Source organism: Schistocerca nitens, chromosome 7, assembly GCF_023898315.1.
Source record: "Schistocerca nitens isolate TAMUIC-IGC-003100 chromosome 7, iqSchNite1.1, whole genome shotgun sequence".
In the NCBI taxonomy this organism is placed as follows: Eukaryota; Metazoa; Arthropoda; class Insecta; order Orthoptera; family Acrididae; genus Schistocerca; species Schistocerca nitens.
Window position 1 is genome coordinate 155,535,766 of NC_064620.1, and position 25,526 is coordinate 155,561,291.

Consider the following 25,526-nt stretch of genomic DNA (forward strand, 5'->3'; position numbering starts at 1 on the left):
CATTGGAAAGTGGTATGTAAATTAAATTTTATATTTGAGAATCTTGTGTAGTTAGCTTGCTGCATGCCAAGTGTCGCATTCGTCATACCTTTAGTACCTGAGACATAAGAGGCCAGGCTTTGAACTTTTATCGGCTTCTGATTTTTTGGGTTATTTTGCCTAAAATTTTCTGGCTGAATATAGCTCATAAAATTCTTTTTATTTTTATTCTTAAGAGAACACACAAATTTCTTTCAATGAAATATTGCCTGCGATATAACAGCTGAAAGTTGCCAGAAATTCATGCTCACTCTGTGCAAAGTTGCGTATGAAGTCAAACAAGTGACTATATCTTGGCCAGTATTGCTTCAATAAATGTTAAACCGTCTCAGTGGTCATTGAAGACATGTGCGAATGTTCACATAAAATTTCACTGAAATCGGTAATGGTCGAGCAGGAAAATGTTCCAAATTTAGGCAATTTGATAAGGAAAGGCCCTTACATTTGTAATAAATGCTATAATATATTAATACATTTGCAGTAAATGCTGTAATATATTAAGTGATTAAATTTACAATCCTTATTGTCCCGTGTATCACACAATATTTCTAGTAAGAGAGAACTTACGATGGATTACTCTTGCATAAAATATTTTGTTTCTCAACATTGTTGATATTGCTTTGTTCTTAAGGTTCCAGCAAAAGTGAAGATGCTTCTTTTGGGGTTATTTCCTTTTCTAAAATTTGTGCACTATCCATGATGACCATTTCATCAGCAAAATGTTAAACTGTAAATCTTATTTCCTTTGTTTTAGGCATCACTGATTTTGTATCATATTGATAGGGTATTGCAGATGTAGTCATTTTGATGTAAATAACTTGTATGTATTGTATTTCTCTTAATTGCAGTTTTTCAACCATGTGCTCATTCTGGGGAAAGAAGAAAAGCAGTTGGAGATTTGTGGAAAAGTTTATGATCTCATATATGAACTGAACCATATATGCCCGAGTGTGTTACTTGCAGTACTCCCACAGTTGGAGTGCAAGCTGAAAAGCAGTCAGGAGTCTGAACGGTTAGGTGCCGTTTCCCTGTTAGCACGGATGTTCAGCGAGCGTGACTCAAATCTTGCACGTCACCATACTCAACTCTGGAGGGCATTCCTTGGGAGGTATACTCTCTACTTCTTGTCTCATCCAAATTCATTTTAAGTGCATATTTACTAAACTTCAGTTATATGGAGTTGCCTTTTGTCTCTTGTAGTTAACCTTATATTTAGAAAGAGTATGTACTTCTTCGTTTTTATGAACACTAAGCGCTAGTTAGTGGTAATGAAACAATTTTCAGACAAATAATGTCATAAATTATAAGGAAAGTACATTACTCCAGATGAGATCCTACTCCCTTTTTTCCCCAAGTAGTGGGTTCATTAATGAAAGGCAGAAAATTACTTTTGTAATACAATTGGATAGATAGAAAACCTACTCACCAAGTGGCGGCAGGAGAGAACACGTAAAAAGTTAAGAAAATGTGCAAGCTTTCAGAGTCGGAGGCTCCTCCTTCTGGCATAAGGGTTGAAGTGCAAGGAAGAGAGATGAAAGAAAAGGAGTGGTGAGACTTAGGGAACAAGTAAAGTTACGCAAAAGCCGACCAGAACCCCAGGTCAGGGGAGACTTCCTGGATGGGATGAGTAGGAAAGATTGATTGTTGGGGACTCAACAATCAGTCTTTCCTTCTCATCCCATTTGTTAAGTTACCCCTGACCTGGAGCTGGGCAACTTTCCAGAACTGTATATGTTCGCTACATCTCGCCAGTCCTTTTCTTTCATCCCTCTTCCTCAGCCTTCAGCCCTTATGCTAGAAAACAGAGCCACTGCCTCCGAAAGCTTGCACAGTTTCTTAACTTTTACATGTGTTTCTTCTGCTGCAATTTCGTGAGTAGATTTTTTATCTATCCAATTGTATTTTCAAAAACTGATTATTTTTGTAGAAAATGAATTTTGGCATTTAGGCTCAACGTTCTGATTTGCTGTATGAAGTAATTTCCTTGCAATATGGTGACTCTCTCTGACACACAACTTGCTTAGTGCTACCTACTGCAGCCATATTGCTTATAGGAATTATTGTACATTTGAAATGTCATAGCCATAAATGACAGGACATGTTTTGTGTGTTGGCAAGACAACTGAACTGTATCTCTGCTTTGGCTAATGATGTCTGTTGTTGATATTCTTTGCACCCTCCCTGCCCCTTTGTCCTAGCTTGTTTCTGTTACAGTCTCGTGATTAAAATTTATTTACTTACTATTTTCCCTTTTAGCCCATCTTATTTTCTGACTCGACTCTCTCTCTCTCTCTCTCTCTCTCTCTCTCTCTCTCTCTCTCCCCCCCTCCCCCCTTCTCTCCCTCTCCCCTCTCCCTCTCTCTCCCACCCTCTCCCACCCCACCTCTTCTCTACGGTGTATGCTTCATCACCACTAGCTTACGTTTTTTCTGTTGTTGATCATTTCTGTATAATTTTTTGCGTACGATTTTCCTCTGAGTTTTTGAAATCTCACATGCTAATGCTGGTTTTATTCTCTTCCTGTATGGTTGGCTCTTCTTTGACCTAAGGTAAAGTATACTCTTCTGCTTAATTCCTAAGGCCACATCCTATGCAAGCATCAGAAGTGACCAACAGCAATCGAGACCCAAATATGTTACACTCCAGAAACAAGCAGCAGCATTGTGCAATATGGTCAGGTGTCTTGTGTGCAAGCAACGATCTCCTGCTACAAGGTGGCTCTAGAGCTGACCAGCCGTTTCTATAAAACGGTGCCCGTAAACTAGAGAATGCTGGAACTTGAGAGTAAGACAACAAAATTGGCTTTACTTAGGAAAATGAGGTGATAAAAGAGCGATGTGCATGAAATTCACAAAGGGAAGAATATTCATGGATAAGTTCACAATTTGCATCATCAGATGTGAAGATCACCAAACATGTTCTTCCCAGTCCCTAGAGTGAAAACACCTTTTCACCACCAACCCTAACAATTGGACTCAACCAAGACCATTGTTGAACACTGCCTAACTCAGTTCACTCCTCCATCCAACTATGACCCACCTCCACTGCTCCCAAATCACCCCCTGTTAACTTTCCAGAATTTCTGAACATGGAAGCGTGCCTCACCATCATTCCCCAAATTTCTCAATGTGCAAACTAACCTTACATCCGCAGAAAGAACTGCAAATCACCACCTAAAACCTGATCTCAATCTTATAATCCTACCTGTTGACAAAGGCTTTGAAACCATAAAGTTTACCGGACAGAAGAACTCCGCAAGCTGTCAGATTCATCCACCAACAAACCCTGCCATATAGTGGCCCCATTCCAGAAATCAATCAGGATCTCCAGTCTCCCCTCAAATCCTTATGCCCATTTCAGAACCTCTTGCCAGAGTCAATCTCTCTCCTCACCCCAACCTCTCCCTGCACTCCTACCTTCTACATGTTTTCTAAAGTCCACAAACTCAACCACCGAGCGAGGTGGCGCAGTGGTTAGACACTGGACTCGCATTCGGGAGGACGACGGTTCAATCCCGCGTCCGGCCATCCTGATTTAGGTTTTCTGTGATTTCCCTAAATAGCTCCAGGCAAATGCCGGGATGGTTCCTTTCAAAGGGCACGGCCGAGTTCGTTCCCCGTCCCTCCCTAAACCAATGAGACCGATGACCTCACTGTCTGGTCTCCTCCCCCAAACAACCCAACCCAACAAACTCAACCATCCGGGATGCCCCATTGTGGCTGGTTACGTGCTGCCACTGAGAGAATCTGTGCTCTCATAACACCACCTTCAGCCTATTACTCGCAGCTAACCTTCCTATACAAAAGATATCAACCATTTCCTCCAACTCTCCACAGTTCCTGTTCCTTTACCACATGTTGCCATGCTCATCACTATTGATGCCACCTCCCTTTATACTAACATCCCTAATGCCAATGGCCTTATCACTTTTGTACACTACCTTTTCTCAATACTCTACAGATTCCAAACCAACAACCTCCTTCCTAGTTGCTATGACCAATTATATTCTCACCTACAATTACTTTTACTTTGAAGGCATTACCAACAAACAAATACGGAGTATGGCCATGGGCACCCACAGGGCACCATCCTGTGCCAACCTATTCATGGGCCATCGAGAGGAATCCTTCCTAAACGCCCAGAATCCCAAACCCCTCACCTCATTCAAATTCATCAATGACATCTTTTTGATCTGAATCGAGGATGAGGACACCCTATCCACATTCCTCTAGAACCTCAACACCTTCTTCCCCATTCACTTCACCTCCTCCCACTCAACCCAACAAGCCTCCTTCGTTGATGCTGACCTCCACCTCAAAGATGGCTACATCATTACCTCCATCCAAATCAAATCTACTAGCCACCAGCAATACCTCCACTTTGACAGCTGCCACCCACTTCATACCAAGAAGGCCCTTCCATACAGCCTAGCCCCCCGTGGCACTCACATCTGTAGGGTGGTCTCTGTTGAAATATACTGAGGGTGTCAGACCATGCCTTATCTCTTCAGTCACCCACCACCTCCCATGTTCCACCGGTCATCCACAGAGGAGCATTTCCTTCACGCCTCAGTACCACTCAGGACTGGAGCAACTAAATCACATTCTCCGCCCTGGTTTCAACTACCTCTCGTCATACCCTGAAATGAGGAATGTCCTATCCAATATCCTTCCCACCCTTCCCACAGTGGTATTCCACTGTCCATCTGTACACGATCCTTGCTCCCAACCCATTGACTCATCGCTCAGATCTCTGTAATAGACCTAGATGCAAGACCTGTCCCATACATCCTCCCACCACCACCTACTCCAGTCTGGTCACAAACATCACCTATCCTATCAAAGGAGGGGCTATCTATTAAACCAGTCATGTTATCTACAACCTAAGCTGTAACCACCGTGCTGCATTCTACTTGGGTATGGCAGCCAACAAGCTGCCTGTTTGCATGAATGTCCGCTGACAAACTGTGGCCAAGAAACAACTGGACCACCTGTTGCTGAGCACACCATCCAACCCAACATTCTTCATTTCAGTGTCTGCTTCACAACCTGTGCCATTTGAATCCTTCCCACCATCATCAGCCTTTCTGGATTGCGCACGTGGTAACTCTCCCTGCAATATATCCTACATTCCTGTAATGCTCCTGGCCCCTACTTTTGTTAATCATTGTCCTTACCCTTCTAGCCTCTACCTGTTCCGATGCCAGCACTACACAGCCTTTTGTGGCACTAATGCACTGCCAGTCTTTTTATGTCTCCATCTTCGCTAACACCCCACTTCCTCCCTGCTCCCTCCGCCCTCCGTATAACTTCCTGACTGCAGCTAGCTACCCTACCGACTCTCCAACTCATCCCTCTGTGCTCCCACAAGCAGCAGAGTACTGTCCCCCACCCCTACCTGCTATCCCTCCCCATCCCCCAGCCACCACATTACCCCTACCACCCAGTTGCCTTTCCCATCATGCACTGCTGCTAACAATCTGGCCTCAGCAGCCAGTGACTGTGTGCGTGCGTGCGAGCGCACCCTCGCATGGGTGTGTGGGTGCAGGTGCGCATGCGCGTGCATTTTCGAAAAAGGGCTTGTTGGCCGAAAAGTTCACATTTTGATAGTCTTTTTGTCTGCCTGTCTGCGACCCAGCTTCTCCATTATATGGCGAGTAGCCACTATCCTTTTCATGATACTGTTACATGCCTTCCAGGACTTTCCATTGTTTGGTTTAGACACATTCTTCAAATATACGTGAATGAGCAGACAGACATTCAATTGTCTCATCAATAAATTAAAGAGTGGATGTTACCAACATGATGACGAACTTAGCAGCTGATAGGTACAGAAGAATGACTGACTGCAGTAAAAATGGAGGAACGAGTGATATTCCGGAGGAGGTGTCCTTGGTGTGATGGTAGAATCATAGACTAATAATCAGAATCATTTTTGGTCGTGGGTTCGGTCCTAGCTACTTCTTATGTTTTAACTGACTTGGCTACAATCCTGTCTCCAATTTTGTGTAGTTAGTTTTATCTGTACTGTTTACAGTGCATCTCGAAGTACATTTTTAAGATTTTGCCAAAGTACTTGATCCTTAAATGTATATATACCTATCCCAGTATATCACATATATTAAATTCCTAATGAAACACAATGAAAAACTATGAAATTTTACTAATATTTGGTTGTTGGGAACATAATTCATCAGAAATCAATGTTAAGGCCAAATGTTTCTGTTAATCAAAACAGTGTGCACAAGTAAAGCATTCAAAGTTTGTGAAAAGCAAGTCAAAAGTTTAATGAACTTTTTTGCCTAAAAGTAATAAGTGAAATATGTTCGAGAAACACATGATGCACCTCATTTTCTGTATATGAATTCAAGCCTCTTTCAGAGGCTTGTGAAATGTTTCTGTGATCAATTTTATTTCTTTTAGACAAATCATTGCACAAGATGTTGTTGTTGTGGTCTTCAGTCCTGAGACTGGTTTGATGCAGCTCTCCATGCTACTCTATCCTGTGCAAGCTTCTTCATCTCCCAGTACCTACTGCAACCTACATCCTTCTGAATCTGCTTAGTGTATTCATCTCTTGGTCTCCCCCTACGATTTTTACCCTCCACGCTGCCCTCCAATACTAAATTGGTGATCCCTTGATGCCTCAGAACATGTCCTACCAACCGATCCCTTCTTCTGGTCAAGTTGTGCCACAAACTCCTCTTCTCCCCAATCCTATTCAGTACCTCCTCATTACTTATGTGATCTACCCATCTAATCTTCAGCATTCTTCTGTAGCACCACATTTCAAAAGCTTCTATTCTCTTCTTGTCCAAACTATTTACCGTCCATGTTTCACTTCCATACATGGCTACACTCCATAATCATACAGTAAAGCTGCATGCCCTCGGGAAAAATTACGGCCGTAGTTTCCCCTTGCTTTCCGCCGTTCGCAGTACCACAAGATTGCACAAGATATTGGACTGATTTTTTAAAATATATTTTTTGATTTTTGAGTTTAATTTAGAAACCAGATGAACTTTTTGACATTTCATTCACATAGATAGCAGCAATTATTTATGAAATATTTTAATTTTTCCTCAGATCAGTAATTAGGTTTTTCTTAATTATGCTGATTACTTTCAAGCAGTTAAATATTTTCTTGTAAAAGTAGACCTCACATTGGTCACTGTGATTCCCCATTTGCCCATTATTCACACTTAATTTTGCTATGAATATTTGGACAAAAACTCATTGTGTAATTTACAGGGAGTCTGGTTTCGCTCCGCAGAAACATTTGACAAAAACATATTGATTGTTATTCATTGACAAAATGTGTCCTTTTTGTGTGCCGTTGTATCCAAAAAACCTCATTTTGATATCTTTAGCTGTTTATGAAAAGTAGATGATTATTATGACCACTTGATTCCCGATGCATAGGAAAGGATTGAGACACGCCGCGAGCAACCTGTCTGTGGATATAATAGCCAATATCTTGAGAATGAAAATAGATATCATTTGGCTCTCAACTTTAAATATAGTTTTGATATATTGGCCACATTTCGTATCCAATAATGTATGGCCTAATATGTGCTGCACACAGTCTTTGCACTGCTATTTTACCTCTGCAAATTCTTAAAAATTTTGTACAGTCATTTACTTAATTTCGTGCTGCACAGTAACTATGACGAACAATGAAATAAATTTGGTCCTTCATCAAGCTGCAAGATACAGAAGAATCAAATTTTTTCATCAGATGTGTCTCATAAAATTGGATGATAAGTATTTTATAGCAGCTGGTGCGTCCCATCCAGTGCTTCAAAGAGAGGATTCGTAGCTGTTGCTCTCACTGTCGTGTGCTCCAGCAAGAAGATTAAAGCACATTTGAATTCATACATCACAAGTTGTAGCAGAGAACAGGCAGTGCCGTGGACGTTGCTCACCAAGGACAGTTCTGTAACTATACCTGTGGTGGTTTTTTGTCATCTGAAGACGTGGTGCGCAGTTGGTCGCTTCTGTCGCTTATGCAGGATGCAGCCTAAGTAATATTGTTTCCTCCAGCTGTGTGTGCACTTTTTACCATTGGAAGTAATCTGTGACTTCTGAAGGCAGGTGCCAACTTTGTTTTCATCTGCATCAGTTGCCTGAAACATGATTATGTGATGGGTCAGATAATGAGACTGCTTTACTGTATGTGTAATTTAATTCTCTAATTTCTTTTGTATTATTAATGCTGTGTTTCAATTAACAGGTTTAATGACATTAGTGTGGCAATACGCATTAAATGTGTGCAGCATTCCATGCATTTCCTCCTAAATCATCCTGAGCTGAGGAAGGACATAACAGAGACACTGAAGTTGAGACAGCATGATTCAGAAGAAAATGTGAGATATGAAGTTGTGATGGCCATTGTTCAAACAGCCAAAAGGGATTTTGAGGTTGTGTCTGATAGTGAAGATCTTCTTGAGTTTGTAAAGGAACGAACATTAGACAAAAAGGTATTGTTTTGTATTGTTCTAAGCGTAAGTTACGTACTTGGTAACATACTTTATATATATCAATGTAGTAAAACCACAGAATGAAAATGTAAAATTTTTAGGCATCTGAATTGATAACAACCTGGTACCAGTGTGTCGACCACAAAGCCCAGTGCTGTCTGCTTTGCATTTAAAAATATTTATCAATGTGTTGACTTGCAGGTGGGATTGCTAGCATACTTTCACTCAGTGCTGTAATGGTGCAGTGCAGCTGAGGGGGGGGGGGGGATGCTATGGAGATTGGTAGTAATATTGCAGAAGCCCCGTCAGTGGTCTTGGGATTTGTACACACCGAATGGTATTCTTGGTTAATAATAAAAGTAAATTTAGGGTGAACTGTAAAATACACAACCACAACATTAGAAGTAAAAATTATTTCTAGATACAAGCATCAATGTAGGGTTTAGAATGATGTTTTACATTCTGGTGTCAAATTCTTTAACTGGTTGTCAGTAGATATCAGGAGAAAATTTGAAATCCCCAGATATTCCAAAACAAAGTAAAGAATGATGCTGTATTAGCCACTCCTTGTGTAATTTATCAGAATATTTGGGCTCTGGGATATAAATACCAATTAATACATAATGTTCCTCTTAAACCTATTTAAAATATTTTCCAGTATGTAGGCAGGTGATAATATTCTGTGAAACAAGTAAAATCCCACAGTACCATTGGGAATAGATAAATACGAATCATAGCTGATTGGTGTACTTTACATAAGTAGCCTACAGTGACTGTTTCTGCTTGCTAAAGTACACTGAGGTGACAAAAATTGTAGATATCTCTTAATATTGAGTCGGACCTCCCTTTGCCTGACACAGTACAGCAACTCGATGTGGCGTGGACTCAGCAAGTCAGTGGAAGTCCCCTGCAGATATACTGAGCCATGCTGCCTCTGTAGCTGTCCATAATTGCGAAAGTGTTGCTGGTGCATGATTTTGTGCACGAACTGAACCCAATATTAAGGCCCACAAATGTTTGATGGGATTCATGTTGGGTAATCTGGGTGGCTAGATCACTTGCTCAGATTGTCCCAAACACTCTTCAAATCATTCATGAACAATTGTGGCCAGGTGACATGGAGCATTGTCATTCATAAAAATGCCATTGTCATTTGGGAACACGAAGTCCATGAACGGCTACAAATGGTCTCCAAGTTGCTGAACATAACCAATTAGTGACAGTGCTTGGTTTACTTGGACCAGAGGACTCAGTCTATTCCACATAAACAAAGCCCACACCATTATGGCGCGCCACAACTGCCTTGCACAGTGCCTTGTTGACAACTGGGTTTCATGGGGGTCTCCAGCACACTCGAACCCTTCCATCAGCTTTTACCAGCTGAAATCCAGACTCATCTGACCAGGCCACGGTTTTCCGGTTATCTAGGGTGCAACTGATGTGGTAATGAGTGCAGGATAGGCATCACAGGTGGTGTCATGCTGTTAGCAAAGGCACACGTGTTGGTTGTCTGTTGCCATAGCCTGTTACTGCCAAGTTTCACCACACTGTTCTAAGTGATATGTTTGTCGTATGTACCACGTTGATTTCTGTGATTATTTCACACCGTTTTGCTTGGTTGTTAGCACTCTACGAAAACTCCATCAGTTTCGATTTTTAAGAGAAGGCTGTCAGCCACAGCATTGTCTTTGGTGAGAGGTAATGCCTGAAAATTTGCTATTCTCAGCACACTCTTTACACTGGAACACAGACTATAGAATTTCCTAATGATTTCCAAAATGGAATGCCCCACGCATCTACCTCACACTACTGCTCCAAATTCAAAGTATGTAATCTCCATTGTTCAGCTGTAATCAGGGTGGAAACCTTTTCATATGGGCCACCCAAGTAAAAATGATAGCTCCACCTATGCACATTTTTTATTCCTTGCGTATCCAGTACACTGCCACTATCTGTATATGTGCTTATTGCTATCCCATGACTTTAATCACCTCACTGTAGGAGCTGTCTTTTTGCAAATCCATCAAGGCTCTCCTCCCTCGTGGAATTTACAGAACATGATATAAGTAACTACCTGTGTTTAGATAGCTGCCATATCATGGTTACAGAATACACTTCTCCTTTTGTGCTAATGTTTAATATTGTATAAGTTTTTGTTACTTTTTGATTCACACAAGCTTCATTGTGAATATTCGGCCCCATAAACACAGTAACACCACTATAGAAAATCTGAAGGGTGAAATGTGACTTACTGATCATGCTCATTTACTAAATAAGTTTTGTGGGTAGGCTGCTTCTGCAAATGGTTGAAATTACATGTGATATAATTCATCACTAATTGATTTTAATGAATGTGTTGGTCTTCACAATTTGACAGCAAAATATATTAAAGCTGTTTAAGAATGAATTTCTTAATTTATTTGTGGTATTTATTGATATGATATGTCACGACAACAGATTAACAGTAGAGCCTCTATATGGAAATGGTAGGAGGTGATTACAGAGAGCTAATTTGAATTGGGGTGATGTGAGTGTCCAGTCAAATTGTCAGTGCTGACTCCATTATAATCTGTTGCAAATGCTAGTAGACATAACAAACAAAAGCTTGCACATCAGTGCAGAGTAGTGTGCTGCATGCTGCTTCTGTTCACTTTATATATGTATATAACATTTGATCTATGTGAGGGCTAATAGGGAATGGGAAGCACTGTGGTTTTTTTTTTTTTTTTCCTGCAAAAGATTTATTGTACTACACTCACCAGTCCGCAGTGGGTTAAATTTTTAGAATATTGACAGGTCTTATGTTACAAAATACTTGAGTATTCCGTGACCACTTGTTGACATTACCAGTTTCCTTTTGCCTTGGATTTTTGGCTGATGTTTATTTAATGATTTTTCTGTCATTTCACCAGTCAGTTGAGCCAACAGGCAATGCATAAAATTGTACATTTTGGCGTTCTTTTAGAAGAAAGTTTATCTGTATTCCTTTATACAGTAAAAACAAGGGCTTATTACTGTTTTGATAGTGTGTAGTAAGGGCTGCTTACAGTGGTAATAATCAAAAACCTATTTTGTTTCCCTTGACACCCTATTAAATGGAATGCGGAAAAAAACAATTTTTGGAGCACCTGGCAAAGTGGTGACATGAAATTGTTTTCATTATAAATGTCCACAGTTACCTGATTTCAGCTATTTGAACTACACTAGATTGACAGTTGTACATCAGGAAATGACACGTTTTTTGAGTTGCCTGGGAGCAAATTTATGTGATCATTTTAATTTACATTATGGTTAATATAATTGCAAAAAACTTATATCTAACCGTAGGATGAATGTCTTGACTGTATATATCTACCATAGGACAATGTCTTGACTGTGTTTCGTGTTTAAGTGTAGTATAAATATTTGCAGACTTTAATTCTGAACAACCACTGATGTTGAGTGGCAACTTCTACAAAAAGAATTAGCATTCGTCATGTTCCTTCATTTTGTGCTCCTAATTTGTTGTTTATATAATTAATGAGATGAGAAAACATACCATGAAAAAAAATCATGTCCATGGTTTTAATTTTTGTTTTGTAGTTGTGCTTTATACTCAATATATTTTCACACAGGCAGATAACTCGGAAATTTGCTACAGATCACAGTTCTACAGCCACCTGGTTCACAGGTGCCAACTCCATGGGGCCTGAGGGAGCCTGAGCCCCCTCAAAAATTCGTTTGGGAACGTGGAGCCCCCCCCCCCCCCCCCCCAATATTTTAAGAAAATTATTAATTATATTATGCTCTGTAAAATCACAAAATTATGTTGGAATTTTTTATTTTCCTTGCTTGACGATAGTTACCTTTTAAAATACATCCAGTAATGAGTTGTTGTTGTTGTGGTCTTTAGTCCTGAGACTGGTTTGATGCAGCTCTCCATGCTACTCTATCCTGTGCAATCTTCTTCGTCTCCCAGTACCTACTGCAGCCTACATCCTTCTGAATCTGCTTAGTGTATTCATCTCTTGGTCTCCCTCTACGATTTTTACCCTCCACACTGCCCTCCAATGCTAAATTTGTGATCCCTTGATGCCTCAAAACATGTCCTACCAACCGATCCTTTCTTCTAGTCAAGTTGTGCCACAAACTTCTCTTCTCCCCAATCCTATTCAATACCTCCTCATTAGTTACGTGATCTACCCACCTTATCTTCAGCATTCTTCTGTAGCACCACATTTCGAAAGCTTCTATTCTCTTCTTGTCCAAACTATTTATTGTCCATGTTTCACTTCCATACATGGCTACACTCCATACAAATACTTTCAGAAACGACTTCCTGACGCTTAAATCTATACCCGATGTTAACAAATTTCTCTTCTTCAGAAACGATTTCCTTGCCATTGCCAGTCTATATTTTATATCCTCTCTACTTCGACCATCATCAGTTATTTTACTCCCTAAATAGCAAAACTCCTTTACTACTTTAAGTGTCTCATTTCCTAATCTAATCCCCTCAGCATCACCCGATTTAATTTGACTACATTCCATTATCCTCGTTTTGCTTTTGTTGATGTTCATCTTATATCCTCCTTTCAAGACACTGTCCATTCCGTTCAACTGCTCTTCCAAGTCCTTTGCTGTCTCTGACAGAATTACAATGTCATCGGCAAACCTCAAAGTTTTTACTTCTTTTCCATGAATTTTAATACCTACTCCGAATTTTTCTTTTGTTTCCTTTACTGCTTGCTCAATATACAGATCGAATAACATCGGGGAGAGGCTACAACCCTGTCTCACTCCTTTCCCAACCACTGCTTCCCTTTCATGCCCCTCGACTCTTATAACTGCCATCTGGTTTCTGTACAAATTGTAAATAGCCTTTCGCTCATTGTATTTTACCCCTGCCACCTTCAGAATTTGAAAGAGAGTATTCCAGTTAACATTGTCAAAAGCTTTCTCTAAGTCTACAAATGCTAGAAATGTAGGTTTGCCTTTTCTCAATCTTTCTTCTAAGACAAGTCGTAAGGTTAGTATTGCCTCACGTGTTCCAACATTTCTACGGAATCCAAACTGATCTTCCCCGAGGTCCGCTTCTACCAGTTTTTCCATTCGTCTGTAAAGAATTTGCGTTAGTATTTTGCACCTGTGACTTATTAAACTGATAGTTCGGTAATTTTCACATCTGTCAACACCTGCTTTCTTTGGGATTGGAATTATTATATTCTTCTTGAAGTCTGAGGGTATTTCGCCTGTCTCATACATCTTGCTCACCAGATGGTAGAGTTTTGTCATGACTGGCTCTCCCAAGGCCATCAGTAGTTCTAATGGAATGTTGTCTACTCCCGGGGCCTTGTTTCGACTCAGGTCTTTCAGTGCTCTGTCAGACTCTTCACGCAGTATCTTATCTCCCATTTCGTCTTCATCTACATCCTCTTCCATTTCCATAATATTGTCCTCAAGTACACCGCCCTTGTATAAACCCTCTATATACTCCTTCCACCTTTCTGCCTTCCCTTCTTTGCTTAGAACTGGGTTGCCATCTGAGCTCTTGATATTCATAAGTGGTTCTCTTTTCTCCAAAGGTCTCTTTAATTTTCCTGTAGGCAGTATCTATCTTACCCCTAGTGAGACAAGCCTCTATATCCTTACATTTGTCCTCTAGCCATCCCTGCTTAGCCATTTTGCACTTCCTGTCGATCTCATTTTTGAGATGTTTGTATTCCTTTTTGCCTGCTTCATTCACTGCATTTTTATATTTTCTCCTTTCATCAATTAAATTCAATATTTCTTCTGTTACCCAAGGATTTCTATTAGCCCTCGCCTTTTTACCTACTTGATCGTCTGCTGCCTTCACTACTTCAACCCTCAGAGCTACCCATTCTTCTTCTACTGTATTTCTTTCCCCCATTCCTGTCAATTGTTCCCTTATGCTCTCCCTGAAACTCTCTACAACCTCTGGTTCTTTCAGTTTGTCCATGTCCCATCTCCTTACATTCCCACCTTTTTGCAGTTTCTTCAGTTTCAATCTGCAGTTCATAACCAATAGATTGTGGTCAGAATCCACATCTGCCCCTGGAAATGTCTTACAATTTAAAACCTGGTTCCTAAATCTCTGTCTTACCATTATATAATCTATCTGATACCTTTTAGTATCTCCAGGATTCTTCCAGGTATACAACCTTCTTTTATGATTCTTGAACCAAGTGTTAGCTATGATTAAGTTATGCTCTGTGCAAAATTCTACAAGGCGGCTTCCTCTTCCATTTCTTCCCCCCAATCCATATTCACCTACTATGTTTCCTTCTCTCCCTTTTCCTACTGACGAATTCCAGTCACCCATGACTATTAAATTTTCGTCTCCCTTCACTACCTGAATAATTTCTTTTATCTCGTCATACATTTCTTCAATTTCTTCATCATCTGCAGAGCTAGTTGGCATATAAACTTGTACTACTGTAGCAGGCATGGGCTTTGTGTCTATCTTGGCCACAATAATGCGTTCACTATGCTGCTTGTAGTAGCTAACCCGCACTCCTATTTTTTTATTCATTATGAAACCTACTCCTGCATTACCCCAATTTGATTTTGTATTTATAACCCTGTATTCACCTGACCAAAAGTCTTGTTCCTCCTGCCACCGAACTTCACTAATTCCCACTATATCTAACTTTAACCTATCCATTTCCCTTTTTAAATTTTCTAACCTACCTGCCCGATTAAGGGATCTGACATTCCACGCTCCGATCCGTAGAACGCCAGTTTTCTTTCTCCTGATAATGACGTCCCCTTGAGTAGTCCCCGCCCGGAGATCCGAATGGGGGACTATTTTACCTCCGGAATATTTTAGCCAAGAGGACATCATCATCATTTAACCATACAGTAAAGCTGCATGTCCTCGGGAAAAATTACGGCTGTAGTTTCCCCTTGCTTTCAGCCGTTTGCAGTACCAGCACAGCAAGGCCGTTTTGGTTAATGTTACAAGGCCAGATCAGTCAACCATCCAGACTGTTGCCCCTGCAACTACTGAAAAGGCTGCTGCCCCTCTTCAGGAACCACATGTTTGTCTGGCCTCTCAACAGATACCCCTCCGTTGTGGTTGCACCTACGGTACGGCCATCTGTATCGCTGAGGCACGCAAGCCTCCCCACCGACGGCAAGGTCCACGGTTCATGGGGGGGAGTAATGAGTTAAAATTGAAGAATTATTACGGTAGTAAGCAGGTTAACTGAAAACGAGTGGTGTGAATCATGATAGTGTTATGGTGTTGCGGGCACACATAGAATCTGTCCGGTGCGCGAACCTTCGGGTAAAGTCTGGCACCAGTGGGCCAGCGCTGTGGCCACAGTGACATCAAAAGGACTGGAGCAGAAGCGCTTGGAACACTCTGCCTCTCATCGCCTTCATGCTTCGAGACATTATGATGCCATGGCTAAATAAAGCCCAACCTGCTGTCGCAGTCACTCAATGTGGATAGTTTTGTTCAGTGCATGCTGCAGACATGTTTAGTGTTCAGACTTTAGTGTCTAGTGGACTATTTTATATGACTATATTTTATTTGTTTACTTTAGTCTCCTAGTGTATTGTGAATTATGTTTGCAATAGGTAAATTTGTTACAAAAAATGCGCGCTTGGAAGTTGATGATACTGCAAGTCAACCTCCAATAATTATTGTGTCGTCAGTTGCTTCATCATCTTCAGGCGAGAACCATTCACAGCCAAAACCTGGAGAATCCAGTAAGGGAAGATCATTTCAGAAGTCGTGGTTGATCAAATATACATGACTAGAATATGAAGCATCTACCGGAAAAGTTTTTTGCAAAATCTGCAAAGAGGCATATGCTGAAAATCTACTACAATTTTCTTCAAAAAAGAAAATGCATTTACTTCCATAGGGTTTTCTAACTGGAAAAAGGCTCTGGAAAAATTCCGTCTTCATGAAAATACATTTACGCATAAAGAAGGTGTTCTGACATTAAATTCTATCACTAACCAAAGTGTGGCCTCCCAATTGAATGAACAGTCAGATAGTGATATGAAGATAGGCGGTTTAGCTCTTGAGACTATTTTTACTACCGTGCAATTTCTGTGCCGACAAGGACTAGCAATTAGAGGACACGAAGATGTAAATAAAATTTTTTTCAATTGTTGGAACTCCGAAAGAATGACATACCTGAGTTTAAAGATTGGTTAGAGCGTTCGGGTTATAAGTGGACGTCCCACGATATTTAAAACAAGATCATTGATCTACTAGGAAAGTCTGTGTTGAGACAAGTATTGGCTTCAATCAAGATGACTGAACGTTTTTCTATTGTTTTTGACAAAACAAGTGATTCTTCGATTCACGAACAAGTGTCATTTTGTATTCGTACTGTCGATGATTCCTTGATCATCAATGAAGACTTGATTGGCTTATACGAGACCCCCAACACAGAATCACAAACTCTGTTTAGTATTTTAGAAGATGTTTTTGCTCCTCTTGATTTGTCAATTGAAGAGGACAGTGCTATGATGGTGCCTTGAATTCGAGAGGTAAGTTCAAAGGACTAAAAAAGTTAGTTTTGGATATACAACCAAAAGCATGTTAAATGCACTTCACTGCTCACAGTTTAGACTTGGCCGTTTTAGAGTCTCAGACATCTTAGGTCTAAGAGGGATATTAAGGCTTTAACCAAGGACTTAATAAACACTATAAGGGAATCCAACAAAAGGATGTGACTTTTCAGAAGCACACGCTGTGAGAACACCAACGACGAAGCTGGTCTAAGACCCCTTTGCACGACTCGATGGACTATGCGATCTTCTAGTATCTTGAGAATATTGAAAAACTTTGAAGAACTTCTAGAGTTTTTTGAAACATTTTAGGCAGGTTACAAATGTGCAGGCTACCTTGAGTCAATGTTAACAATTCAAGACTTATTTCTTTTTACGTCTTTATTGCCATGCAGTGAACCCAGTAGAGGATGTCAATGAAAAAATTCAAAGCCTTCATCTAAGTGTTGCTGATCTGGAAAAAATATATGTGGGTTTGATTTGTATATTGAATGGAAGGCGTGATAGTTTTGAACACTTTTGGGAATTGTGATTAAAAAGAAAAACCGTCACAAGTTGATGATCCTTCGCTTCCTTGGAATTGAAGTATACCAAAGAAGTGGAAAAAACGAAGCCAGCTCACTGCCCACTTTCAAAACCCCAAAGGAGTACTACAAAGCTAATTAAATTGAGGTTTGTCAAACGGTGCAATCTTGCATTACTGAGAGGTTTGCTTCAGCTGGACTCACACAGGTCATTGCAGCTGAACAAAAGTGCTTGCTTTTAGTAAACAGAGGTGAAACAAATTTGGAAAAATCAACTGAGTTTTAAAAAAATGACCTAGACATTGAGAGACCGCACTTACACTTGAATACGTTAGCCTATATCGCTAATAAAAAACAACTGGTCTTAAAAAACGTGAGATGTAAGAAAGTACATTACACAAGAACCTGCAATTGGAGAAATGTTATGTGAAGTAGTGACGTGCATTAAGCTTCTCCAAGTAGTTTCAATCACAACAGCAACAGCAGAACGGTCATTTAGCACCCTTAGATGTTTGAAATCATATCTCCGACCAACAATGGGACAGAAGCGATTGAACAACTTGGCTGTTCTTAATGCCCACTGTGATCTTTTGGATGAATTGGATATCTGACCAGTCAGCAACTACTTCATATTCAGTAATCCAGTCAGACAGTCGATATTTGCACCTTTCTAAAGACACTCTAGCCCTAATAATGGCATTTAGAGCAACATTAAAAATCTTTATAAAATAGAGAATAATGTTAAACTTTTCGTTTTGAAATATTAGTACTGTATTTGTTATTTTCAAATACTTAAATATTTTTAGGGTATAAGACTCAATTAAAACCCGCTATTTACATACCTTTTGATTGAAAGTATTAGGCATACTGTATTAACTTTATTAACTGTATTAAAGCGTTAACTTTGAGTTTTTGTTTTTATTTAATGAACCCTGAGCCTTAATCAAAGTGCTATTACTGTGCGACAGCAATATTTTGTGTTTTATTCTTTTAATGATAGTTTAGGATTTATTTAAATATAACTTCAGTCTTTTCAGAGCCATATATTCACTGCTCTGTAATAGTCTATAAGCATGTTTATTACTGTAAATTAAATTACCTTTTTACGAAAATACCGTGCGTGTTTGTTTTGTTTCATTTTCAAAGACAAAAAATGTGTCGTGCTTGTAGAGTTTGCCGGAGTGTTGAGTTATCGAGAGTCCAGCTTTCAGGGTTCTAATGTTGATTGTATTAGTCTAAAATGCTTTAAAAAAACTTTAAACTCGTTATTTTTCATCTAAAATTTAGAAAATTTCCCTGGGCAAGCCCCCAGTATTGGCACCCCCCAATATTTTTTATAAGTCAGCGCCCCTGATTTGGTTGGTGTTTGCAGCACTGCTAATGGCCAGCTGTAGTTTCATTGACAAGTGATGTATGCTATTTTTAAGTAGTGACTTGTACAGTTTCATCCAAGACAGCAGGCGTGTTGCACCTATGAACCTTTTTGCCTAAAAACATTATGAAAAAGGCTAGATTGCTATTCACCATATAGTGGACACAATGAGTCACAGGCAGGCACAAGAAAAAGCTACAACACACACACACACACACACACACACACACACACACACACACACACACAAAGTGCAAATGCAGCTCACACACGTGACCACTGTCTTTGGCTGCCAGGACCAAACTGCGAGCAACTGCATGTGATGGGAGAAGCAGTGTAAGTAGCAGGAGGCAGGGGTAGGGAGGGGGAGGGAGAGCAGGGTATGGGTGGGCAACGGTAAAGTGCTGTTTGTGGGAGCATACAAGGACAAGGTCGAGAGAGGGTAGGGCAGCTAGATGCAGTCAGGAAGGTTAGACAGAGGGCAGGATGGGGGTGGAAAAGGAGAGAAGTAAAGAGACTGTGGGTACTTTTCTGGAATAGAAGGTTGTGGAGTGGGAACGGAAGGGATAGGTGGGTGAACAATGATGTCTAATGAAGGTTCAGGGAAGGAGGGTTACAGGAAAGAAGGATAAATTGTGGGAAATTCAGTGAAGCTGGTGTTGGTGGGAAGTATTCAGATGACACAGGCTGTGAAGCAGTCATTAAAATGAAGAACTTTGTGATTGGCAGCATGCTAAGGAACTGTATGATCAAGCTGTTTCATGGTCACATTTGTCTCTGGCCATTCATGCAGCCAGCCAGCTTGTTGGTTGTCATTCCCACATAGAACAAAGTTTAGCTTGTTGATCAAATGACTGGTTTGACAGGTGTAGGTGGTGGTGTGTGAGATGGGTCTTGCATCTAGGTCTTTTACAGGGGTATGAGCCAGTAGGCAAGGGGTTTGCAGCAGGGGCTGTATAGACATGGACAAGGATATTGTGTAGGATCTGTGGGCGACGGAATGCCACTGTGGGAGAGATGGGTGAGTCATGAGGGGTACGCTCCACTGTAACCGGATGGTGGGACTTGGGAGATGGTGTGTGTCTCGAGTGATAAGGCATGGGAGATTTATTTCTGTACAAGACTGGTACAATAATTAAGGTCTGAGAAGGCCTCAGTGAGCCCTTGGTTTATTTTGAGAGGGACTTTCTTACCACTACAGATGCGATGGCCACATATGGCTAGGCTGTATGAAAGGGACTTCTCGCTACGTAATAGCGAAGCGAAGGTATTGGTAGTGGTTGGTAGGTTGAGACGTGTGGAGGTACAGCTGTAGCCGTCTTTAAGATGGAGTTCAACATCAAGGAGAGTGGCTTGTTGGATTGAGGAGAACCGGGTGCAGTGAATTGGGAAGAGGGTCTTGAGATTATGGAATATGTAGATAGGGTGTCCTCATCCTCATTCCACTTCACAAAGATGTCCAGTTTGTAGGTTTGGAATCGATCGGTCGTTGGGCAAGGTACGTCTTCCTTCCTGGTCACTGTGATCAACCACATCCTCGCCCACAGTAACTTGTCCTTTGAAAGCATCATCTACAAATAAATTTGGGGTACATCAGTGGGCAACCACACTATGCCAGCCTGTTCATGGGCCATCTAAGAGAATCGTTCCTAAATACCCACATTACTAAACCCATCACCTGGTTCAGATTCATTGCTGATATCTTTGTGATGTGGGTTAAGGGTGAGGACACCCTGTCCATATTCCTCCATAACCTCAACGCCATCTCCCTCATTTGCTTCACCTGGTCCTCCTCAAACCTACAAGCCACCTTCTTTGATGTTGATCTCCACCTCAAAGATGGGTATATCAGTACCTCTGTCCACATAAAACCTCCCAACCACCAGCAATACCTTCACTTAGACAGCTGCCACCCGTTCCATACCAATTAGTCCCTTCCATACAGCCTAGCCACCTGGGGCCATCACATCTGTAGTGACAAGCAGTCCCTCTCAAATTTACCACGGATCTCACTGTGGCCTGAGATGTTGTTGTTGTGGTCTTCAGTCCTGAGACTGGTTTGATTCAGCTCTCCACGTTACTCTATCCTGTGCAAGCCTCTTCACCTCCCAGTACCTACCACAGCCTACATCCTTCTGAATCTGCTCAATGTATTCATCTCTTGGTCTCCCTCTACGATTTTTACCCTCCATGCTGCCCTCCAGTACTAAATTGGTGATCCCTGGATGCCTCAGAATATGTCCTACCAACCGATCCCTTCTTCTAGTCAAGTTGTGCCACAAACTCCTCTTCTCCCCAACTCTATTCAATACCTCCTCATTAGTTATGTGATCTACCCATCTGATCTTCAGCATTCTTCTGTAGCACCACATTTCGAAAGCTTCTATTCTCTTCTTGTCTAAACTATTTATTGTCCATGTTTCACTTCCATATTGGGCTACACTCCATACAAATACTTTCAGAAACGACTTCCTGACACTTAAATCTATACTCGATGTTAACAAATTTCTCTTCTTCAGAAACGCATTCCTTGCCATTGCCAGTCTACATTTTATATCCTCTCTACTTCGACCATCAGCAGTTATTTTGCTCCCCAAATAGCAAAACTCCTTTACTACTTTAAGTGTCTCATTTTCTAATCTAATTCCCGCAGCATCACCCGACTTAATTCAACTACATTCCATTATCCTCGTTTTGCTTTTGTTGATGTTCATCTTATACCCTCCTTTCAGGACACTGTCCATTCCATTCAACTGCTCTTCCAAGTCCTTTGATTTCTCTGACAGAATTACAATGTCATCGGCGAACCTCAAAGTTTTTATTTCTTCTCCATGGATTTTAATACCTACTCCGAACTTTTCTTTAGATTCATTTACTGCTTGCTCAATATACAGATTGAATAGCATCGGGGAGAGGCTACTACCCTGTCTCACTCCCTTCCCAACCACTGCTACCCTTTCATGTCCCTCGACTCTTATAACTGCCATCTGGTTTCTGTACAAATTGTAAATAGCCTTTCGCTCCCTGTATTCTACCCCTGCCACCTTCAGACTTTGAACGAGATTATTCCAGTCAACATTGTCAAAAGCTTTCTCTAAGTCTACAAATGCTAGAAATGTAGGTTTGCCTTTCCTTAATCTTTCTTCTAAGGTAAGTCGTAGGGTCAGTATTGCCTCACGTGTTCCAGTATTTCTACGGAATCCAAACTGATCTTCCCCAAGGTCGGGTTCTACTAGTTTTTCCATTCGTCTGTAAAGAATTTCGCATTAGTATTTTGCAGCTGTGGCTTATTAAACTGATACTTCGATAATTTTCACATCTGTCAACACCTGCTTTCTTTGGGATTGGAATTATTATATTCTTCTTGAAGTCTGAGGGTATTTCGCCTGTCTCATACATCTTGCTCACCAGATGGTAGAGTTTTGTCATGACTGGCTCTCCCAAGGCCATCAGTAGTTCTAATGGAATGTTGTCTACTCCCGGGGCCTTGTTTCAACTCAGGTCTTTCAGTGCTCTGTCAGACTCTTCACGCAGTATCAAATCTCCCATTTCATCTTCATCTACCTCCTCTTCCATTTCCATAATATTTTCGTCAAGGGGGGGGGGGGGGCTGAGACAGATGGAGGTAATTACTGTCCCAATCATGTACAGAAACAGGTCTCCCATGCCTTATCTCTCCAGACACCTAACACCTCCCAAATTCCCACCAGCTGGCCACATAGGACCATTTCCGCCGTGACTCAGTACTACCCAGGACTGGAGCAACTGAATCCTATTCTCCACCAGGTTTTCGACTACCTCTCGCTGTGCTCTGAAATGAGGAATGTCTTACCCACAATCGTCCCCACCACTGTCACAGTAATATTCCGTTGCCCATCGAACCTACCCAAAATCCTCACCCATCCGTACACAGCACATGCTCCGAACTCGTTGACTCACAGCTCATATCCCTGTAATAGACCTAAATGCAAGACCTGTCCAGTACATGTTCCCACCACCACCTAACTCCTCTATGGTCACAAGCATCACCTATCTCACCAAAGACAGGGCTACCTGTGAAACCAGTCATGTGATCTACAAGCTAAACTGCAACCACTGTGCTTCGTTCTACACGGGCATGACAACCAACAAGCTGTCTCATTATCATGAATGGCCACCGCAAAACTGGTCAAGAAACGGCTGGACTACCCAGTTGCTGAGTGTACTGCCCTTCACAATGTTCTACATTGTAATGACTGCTTCACATCTTGTCTGTCCTGGCCTCAGCCTTCATTAGTCATTGTCATACACCCATTTATCCCTTCTCTGTTCCCACTCCACAGCCTTTTGTTCCACAAGCACACCCATAGTCTTTTTACTTCTCTCGTATTCCGCCCCTCTTGCCCTCCGTCTAACCTCCTGACTGCACCTAGCTGCCATAACCTCTTTCCACCTTGTCTCTCTATGCTCCCACAAACAGCACTTCCCCATCCCCCCCCACCTGTAACATGTTCTCCCTCCCCTTCCTCGCCCCAGCTTCCTCCTTTCTCCCAACAACCAGATTGCTACTCCCACCGAACACAGTTGCTAACAGTCTGGCTTTGCAACCAGAGACAAAGGTCATTTGTGTGAAGTGTGTGTGTGTGTGTGTGTGTGTGTGTGTGTGTGTGTGTGTGTGTGTGTGTGTGTGTGTGTGTGTGTGGTGGTTATTTCAGAAGGAGGCCTCCTGACGAAAAACTTGTGTGTTTACTAGTCTTTCTCTTGTACCTGTCAGTGTCTCACCTCTCTGCTATATGGTGAGCAGCAGTCTTTTCTTTTCATAATATTGTCATTATTCCATACCGGATTTTCCATTATTTGATTTTACATAAAAACATAGAAATAAACAAAATCAGAGAAAATCATTTTTTGTCAATTTTCTCAACATAATTAATTAGCATCATAATTCCTATATTACCTTCATTCTTCTCGTAATTATGATGAGAGAACATATTTTCCACAGTAAATTTGTGCATGCATTGACCATTAATAATGCTTTCTTTTGTGTGTGTGTGTGTGTATTTCATGATGAATGAGTGAATTAAAAGTTCGGCATAAAGGGTGAAGTGGAAAGTAGTGGCACGACTTGAATTTAGAGATTGTTACTTTTCTTTCCAGTTCAAAATTCGCAAGGAGGCAATGTCGGGTCTAGCCTTGATTTATAGAAAGCACCTAAATGATGCTGATGTTCCTCAAGCTACTAAAAAGGCAGTAACTTGGATCAAAGATAAAATCCTTCATGGTTATTACATGTGTGGAATGGAAGATAGGTGAGTAAATTAAATGGTGTCAGAGGAAAATTCAGTCGTCCTTACTGCAGGTGTAGGTGGGTCCAGCTCATCCAGGGCACCAAGCAATTTACTCTTCCTTTTGAACTTTTCCCAACCTGTTCATCTCTCTTCCCTAAGGAAAGACTTTTAGTTGCAAAGATTATGATGGTATGTCACTTTTGTAAGTGCCGAGTAGGAATGCTACACATTTCATTTCCTGAAGCTAAGTACTAACCAGCAATCATGTCTTGTAATTTATCATATATTATTTGTTTATTCACTGAGCTGAAAAAAAATAAATTGTTTTCAACTGCAATTAATAAATGTTTAATTTCTGTGTTTGGTATAGTGAAAGATATTTAAAAAAAGATGTACTCAGACAAATATCTGTAAAAATGTCTGTTTCCAATATTTTCTATCTTCAGTTCATTTGAAGATATATGTATAAAGAAAACCAAACAACTTAGAGGAATTTTACCAGGGTCTAAGAGTGAAGCAAATTCTTGCAGTACACAGTTGTAACTGCTTTCTCAGATCATGGCAGAAGGTGTCATTTGAAACATGAAACTGATATTGGAGCTGTCACTCTGAAATACATATGAAAATAAAAACAAAACTTACTGATACATGGCAGACTTCATTCGTAAAGTAAACGACAGTGGTTTGATAATTCTGGTAAATTTCTATGAAAGAATGGACCATTTTCGTTGCACTTCCATGGTTGGTAAGCTTTCTTATTCCAAGGATTGAATAAAGAATTTCACCAATGTATGGTCTCCAGTTCATTGTTGAGAGCCGCCTGAATTGGTCAGTGTGCCAACTGCGATTGAAAATAGAGAAAACCAAGAATCAGGCTGTAACTAAACATTTTCATTTGAACGGTTGGACTGCTGCACAAATCAAAACAGAATTGGATGAAGTTCATGCACCATCATTGGAGACCATTTATTTTTGGATTAATTTAAATGTTGTTGGACAAGCATCGAAGACACACTGGCCATCTAGTTGAGGTCAGCACAAAGAAAACCAATGACAAAGTAAAACGCTAATGCAAGACTGCCAGATAAAAATTCGTGAGATCGCTCAGGCTGTAGGTATCTTAACTGAGTGAGTGCATAATATCCTGCATGGAGAATTTGCTATGAAGAAGCTGTGTGCAAGGTGGGTCCCGCAATTGCTCATGGTTAACTAAAAGCATATCTGGCTCAGCATCTTGGCACAATGTCTAGCATTGTTTAATCACAACCTGCAAGACATTTTGAGCTGATTTGTGACTGTTGATGAAATCTGGA

The 25,526-nt window shown here is 40.9% G+C and overlaps 1 protein-coding gene across 2 annotated transcripts in view; it reads left to right on the plus strand.

Annotated features, from left to right (window-relative positions):
• Positions 1-25,526, plus strand: part of LOC126194825 (sister chromatid cohesion protein PDS5 homolog B-B) — a 204,540-nt gene that overhangs the window by 17,663 nt on the left and 161,351 nt on the right. For both annotated transcript variants that reach the window (XM_049933153.1, XM_049933154.1), the window contains exons 6-8: positions 888-1,147; positions 8,272-8,518; positions 24,083-24,234. In XM_049933153.1, coding sequence (XP_049789110.1) covers positions 888-1,147; positions 8,272-8,518; positions 24,083-24,234 — 659 coding nt within the window. The remainder of the gene's footprint in view (positions 1-887; positions 1,148-8,271; positions 8,519-24,082; positions 24,235-25,526) is intronic.